At 34.1% G+C, this 5,995-nt stretch overlaps 1 protein-coding gene across 1 annotated transcript in view; it reads right to left on the bottom strand.

Moving 5' to 3' along the window:
- Window positions 1-522: 522 nt before the first annotated feature.
- Window positions 523-5,995, bottom strand: part of LOC105557292 (voltage-dependent calcium channel subunit alpha-2/delta-3-like) — a gene marked incomplete at its 5' end in the record, with an annotated part of 35,710 nt that continues 30,237 nt past the window's right edge. Inside the window, 3 exons of the mRNA XM_012004489.1 lie at window positions 523-901; window positions 3,549-3,721; window positions 3,805-3,941. Coding sequence (XP_011859879.1) covers window positions 697-901; window positions 3,549-3,721; window positions 3,805-3,941 — 515 coding nt within the window. The remainder of the gene's footprint in view (window positions 902-3,548; window positions 3,722-3,804; window positions 3,942-5,995) is intronic.

Here is a 5,995-nt window from a genome sequence, read left to right as displayed (position 1 = left end):
CAGTAGCAGTAGCAGTAGCAGTAGCAGTAGCAGTAGCAGTAGCAGTAGCAGTAGCAGTAGCAGTAGCAGTAGCAGTAGCAGTAGCAGTAGCAGTAGCAGTAGCAGTAGCAGTAGCAGTAGCAGTAGCAGTAGCAGTAGCAGTAGCAGTAGCAGTAGCAGTAGCAGTAGCAGTAGCAGTAGCAGTAGCAGTAGCAGTAGCAGTAGCAGTAGTAGACTTTCTTTTGATAGGTTTCTTTCAGAAAAAGAAAGACAATTATAAAGAGTTACAAAAAATTCTATAAAAATTGTAAACCTTGGCATTAAAAATGTTTCACTTCCTATTAAAAAATATAAATAGTTGTACGTTGTAGCACAATGAAACACACCCGGACTGTTACGCCGAAAACTCGGGTTTGAATCCGGTATCGCGAAAACGTTTAAAAAATATGAAAAATTTTCTAAAAAGTTATACATATAGGAATTGTGAAAAATTTGAAAAAATATATAGAAATTCTCAAAAATTGTACAAAGAATTTAAAGAAAAATTATCGCTAGGGCAAAAGCCGTTTGAATTAATATTTAATGGTTAAGCAAACAAAATGGGGGAAGTGTCTGTACTCTTGCTGTTATTTCACATGTTATTTAACATAACTGCTACTTTTGAATTCATACGATTCATCGTTTCGTTTAGTCGTGTAAGAGTATAAATGTATTTTTTTAATTACCGTCCATCGCATCGTTAGCGAACGCCAGTGTTGTTCGCCATAAATCTTGAATACTGAGATTCAAAGTCAGAGCCCAAAGAAATTTGCCGAATGCCGTCATCGTTGTTACGATAGAATTGGATAGACTCCGCGGCGCCGATGACTGATGAGATTCCTGAGGGCTGCAAGTCCCTTGATAATCTATGACGGTCACTTTTCTGAAATACCATATAAAATATCTTAATATCCAAAACCTTACAGCTTGATTTCGGAATATTGCAGCAATGTTTGCGATCCCTCAAACTTATGACGCAATTTCGTTGAGATATTGCAAAAATCTCTATAATTGCAACATTACGGCAATATTTAGCATCGCAAAGAAATATCTTTGTGTATATGCTTTTTGTATTGTTTATTTATTGTATTGTATATACAGGGTGTCATTGAGTATGTCTAAAAAATTAATTCTCTTGCAAGGGATGTAAGGTTGTAATGCGAAATATAATATCACCAAAATCTTTGAAGCCCTTCCATGTAAAATTATGTTTTTTGACTTATGCATTCTTTTTCTTGGCAATTACTAAACCAATTTTTAAAGGTCTTCAAATCTTATCAGGAATGAATAAACTATAATTTGATCGTTTTGATTTTAAAAAATTATTATTTTATTAAAAATTTCGCGATTAAAGTTGCATGAAAGTAATTATTTTCAAATTACAATTGAAATCAGAAAAAAATTATTTTAATAAAAGCATCGATCAAAATGTAGTCAAATATCCGATGATGAAAAAGAGAAATATTAAAATAAGTCGTTTTGCTCTGTGATTTCGTATACACACAGTAACTCCCCTTAACACGAACTTTAAAAAAACAAAGAACCAAAGAACTAATGTTACGTTTTGTTACAGACAAAGACTGGCGAGCTTCCCACACAGCACAGAAAGATTGCAGAAAGATTGCAGAAATGTTACATTGCAAGATTGCAATATTGCAGCAACGTTGCACAACATTGCTGCAACGTTTCTGGAGGATTGCAGCAACGTTGAAATGTCCGTCCTCACCCACACAGCACATGTAGATACTGAGAAAGTTCTGAGAATATCTCAACAGTACATTACGTATATTCTCATAGCTTTCGAATATGTTCTATGATGTACTGAGTACGTACTGAGAATGCACTAATGTCTGCTTTTTCTCATACATAATATGTACTGAAAATATACCAATGGTATATACTGAGGATATTCTGTTGATATACTCGTACCAGAATATCAACAGAATGTTATTTGTAATATGTATCGTATATCATAGGTATATGTATACCCGAGCAGAAATTTTAGTAGGATCCTGATAGGGGCCTAATAAAGATGCCTTAATGCCTGGTCAGGCACTCATCAGGCAGCCCTGACAGGGCCCTGACAGTAAATGTAATGTCGAGAATTAAAATTGCCTGATCAGGTTTTCTTTATCAAGACCTCATAACTTGCCCTTTGTTGTGCCTTACAGTTTCTAATAGGGAGTGGGACATCAATAGGCTTCCTATTAAAAAATTCAATTTGTTAAACTAACTGTTAAATTGTGTTAAATTACATAGTCATTAAAAGTATATTTAGGTTATTGAGGTTTAGCCATGATCCAGACAACTCGCTCTCGCATCGTATCGGCTCGCCTTTTATACTAATACGGGACGATTTTTACTTACGAGAAAGACTAACGCGCGGTCGCCACGTCGCGGTAGTACGTGGTACTAATGCTATCTATTCAGGAGGGAATCAGGCGTACCGGATCAGGCACATGTCTATATTCCGCGTATATCCCATGCACATACGAGAAATAACGTACTACTAAGATATTATACGAATGTTCTCAGTTTATCCTGTATTATCCCAGAACATTCAGTATGAGTACAGAATATTCGAATGATATCATGTGCTGTGTGGGCAGAGAGATTGCAGTGCAACATTATAGCAATGTTGCAGTGCAATATTTTTTGAATAATTTGTTGTTGTTGTTGTACATAAGCAGAGAATTTACTAATTACATATACATCCGGACCTTTTTCAAGGCATAGCAAGCTCTTGCGAAGCAACCTAAGGAGGTTATGTCGCTTCGCAATAGATGGAGATTGCGAGCAACACCGCACTGATCAAGTACTTAATAATTCGCGCATTATTGGTATCAACGAAAATAACATTATAAAATTCTCGTAATTAGAAAATTTTTTTATAGAAAATATAGTATTTTCATTATTTTTGAAACATTGCTGCAATATTGCTATCGAAAGTTTGCAATTTTATATCCCTGCAATGTCTCTGCAAGATTGCACTGTAATCTGCAAGATTGCAACGTTTCTACAATGTAACTGCAACCATCTGTCCTGTATGGGATGTAAATAATTGAGAGATGGTAAAAAAATCAATTGAAATTTAACAGAAAATAAGAAGAGTGATCAAATAAGGCACCAAAATTATAATTTCCAACAAGCTCTGGATGATCTTGTTGATAAAAATAACAAATTATATGCAATTTGATTGTTATAGAGTTGATTGAGGAAAAAATTGAGCTGCCCGTAAGCATGATGAATCTGATCATTTCTAACAGAATTCAAAGAGTAACGAGCGCGTAGGTAGCACGCAAGAAAAAAATGTAGATTTCAATTTAAGAAACTTATAATTATTGGAGAATATTTATTGGAGAAGGAATGATCGCATGTGGTTTTTGACAAATAATCGGAGTTGCAACGAAATTTTTGAAATTCGTGAAGCTTGACATTGGCATAGGAGCTTTCTATTTTCAATAGCACATAATGCAGAATTTTAATTGTGTTTAACAACGTTCCGCATAAACATCTTTATCTATAATTACCTAAATATCCTATCTTGCACCAAAGAATCCATTATAGTTCCATCTATCTCACCGAAAAACTTTCCAGTGTGCTCATGACGTTCGCTTATGATAATGAATCCATTATTATCAAGAATATAACAGTCGAGATCCTCCGAGGCGCAATTCTTTTTACATCCTGTCATACCGGTACACTGAAAAAAAAGGAAATTAACCGAATTTCATATACCGCACAATAATTATGCAGGTGGGGGAGGGAATGGAGTGTTCTACTTACCGTCGAAGTGATGTTCACGAAGTGAGTCGCCAAGGACGTGTGTTGAAATTGCAAACCCACCACCGCAGCTGGTGCTTTGTGACCCCTCCCGATAAATATGGCATGAGTGGCGGTAACGAGTGGATCTAGTGTATCCGCTAATAATTTAACAATCATAGAAATAATTAATATAGCGTAATCGAAGATGTTGTTTATGTTTGACAACATATGATACGTGTGAAAATTGTATTGTTAGCATGGAGAGTTTATTTGAAATTATGTATGTAAAACTTCAGTCTCTCAAGTTTCTTAAATTGTAACGCAATAGAGCATTTTTCAAATCAAAATCATATTAAGGAAAAATAATTATTCCCTTCCTTGACATTCTTAGTGTTGTAACTTCATAATTCTATAATTAAACGATACCCATACAGCACAGATGGTTGCAGTTACATTGCAGAAACGTTGCAATCTTGCAGAGATATTGCAGAGATAAAAAATTGCAAACTTTCGATAGCAATATTGCAGCGATGTTTGAAAATTAATAAAAATACTATATTTTCTATTTAAAAAATTTTTCTAATTACGAGAATTTTATAATGTTATTTTTGTTGATACCAATAATGCGCGAATTATTAAGTACTTGATCAGTGCGGTGTTGCTTGCAATCTCCATCTATTGCGAAGCGACAGAATCTCCTTAAGTTGCTTTGCAACAGCTTGCTGTGTATTGAAATAGGCCCGGATGCATATGTAATTAATAAATTCTCTGCTTATATACAACAACAACAAATTATTCAAAAAATATTGCACTGCAACATTACTATAATGTTGCACTGCAATCTCTCTGAGGGCGGAGAGATTGCAACATTTCAACGTTGCTGCAATATTGCAATCTTGCAATGTAACATTTCTGCAATCTTCCTACAACCTTTCTGTGCTATGTGGGTAAAGTTATAATTTTTAATAATAATATTCAAATAATATTTAACAATGTTTAATATTTTTATATTTTTATTAAGTGTACAATATTACAATATATTACGCAACATTTATATGACAGCTTTAAGTTGCAATGTTTTAATAATTTTCACTTTATAGGGAAAGATACACTTGTGAAAACGACCAAAATATTAAAGTTTTAATACTTAGAAAATGTACATTCTTTGCTGTGCATTTTGAATTTTGCAAAAATGACCTTCAGATAATCTACAAAAGAAAAAGTTGATATCTTCACGTGGATCAGAATAGGCAATACATCTATGACTGCGTAAGTGCCGAGTGAAAATTTCTTTATTACACAGTATTGTTAATTTGTATTATTTACAATCGTAGTGTACTTTTCTGGTATTTATAAGACCAATTAAATAAAAAATATACTAAACCTGTATGCTTTATAAACTAAATTACACATACAGGGTGTTTGACACAAGAGAACCTCTACGAAAAATGGTGGCAGATTGGGTCAGACTAGGAAAAAAAGTCATGTACCATTTTACAAAATTTGCAATAGTTATCAAATAATTTATTGAAATGTCTGAACGAATGAACGCATAGAGAGGTAGGCCAGATAGCTTTATAAACCAGGGGGTCAATTCTGTATCTTACACCATAGTGAAAATGCTAAAAGTGAATGGCTTTGTCTCTTTTTAACCGTCCCCTTTGAAAGAGACAAAGCCGCTCACTTTCAGCATTTTCACTGTATTGTAAAATACAGAATTGACCATTGATCTCCTAGCAACGGTGAGCGAGAGGTGAAGCGACGCGCGACGTAACTCCCGGAAAAAACAGCGAACAATATGTTTACTTCTCATGTCGCTCACCGCTCGCGCTTATTCGCTTAGACGTTTCAATAAATTATTCCGTAACTATTGCGAATTTTGTAAAATGATACATGACTTTTCTTCTTATTGTTAGTCTGATCCAATCTACCATCATTTTTCGTAAAGATCCTCTTGCGTCAGATACTCTGTATAACTGTACAATTGTTATTAAAAGTGATAAAAAGTTCATACAAATAATAAAAATGTCAATGAGATCAATTTTGAATACATGTGGTTAAAAAAATTCAACAAAACACAAGCAAAAGTTGGAGGTTTATTGCACTTTCCGAAATAGTCTTTTGCAAACTTCTGTATCTATTTCGACATACACTCACTTCTACTTTTATGCGGTATTATGTGTTTTGTTGTGTGGCTTTTCTAAATAATAAT

Source organism: Vollenhovia emeryi, unplaced genomic scaffold (assembly GCF_000949405.1).
Source record: "Vollenhovia emeryi isolate VEMERY1.0 unplaced genomic scaffold, V.emery_V1.0 DF939529.1, whole genome shotgun sequence".
NCBI classification, from domain to species: Eukaryota; Metazoa; Arthropoda; class Insecta; order Hymenoptera; family Formicidae; genus Vollenhovia; species Vollenhovia emeryi.
Note: the sequence above shows the minus strand (reverse complement) of the source record. Positions and strands in the feature narration are given on the sequence as shown.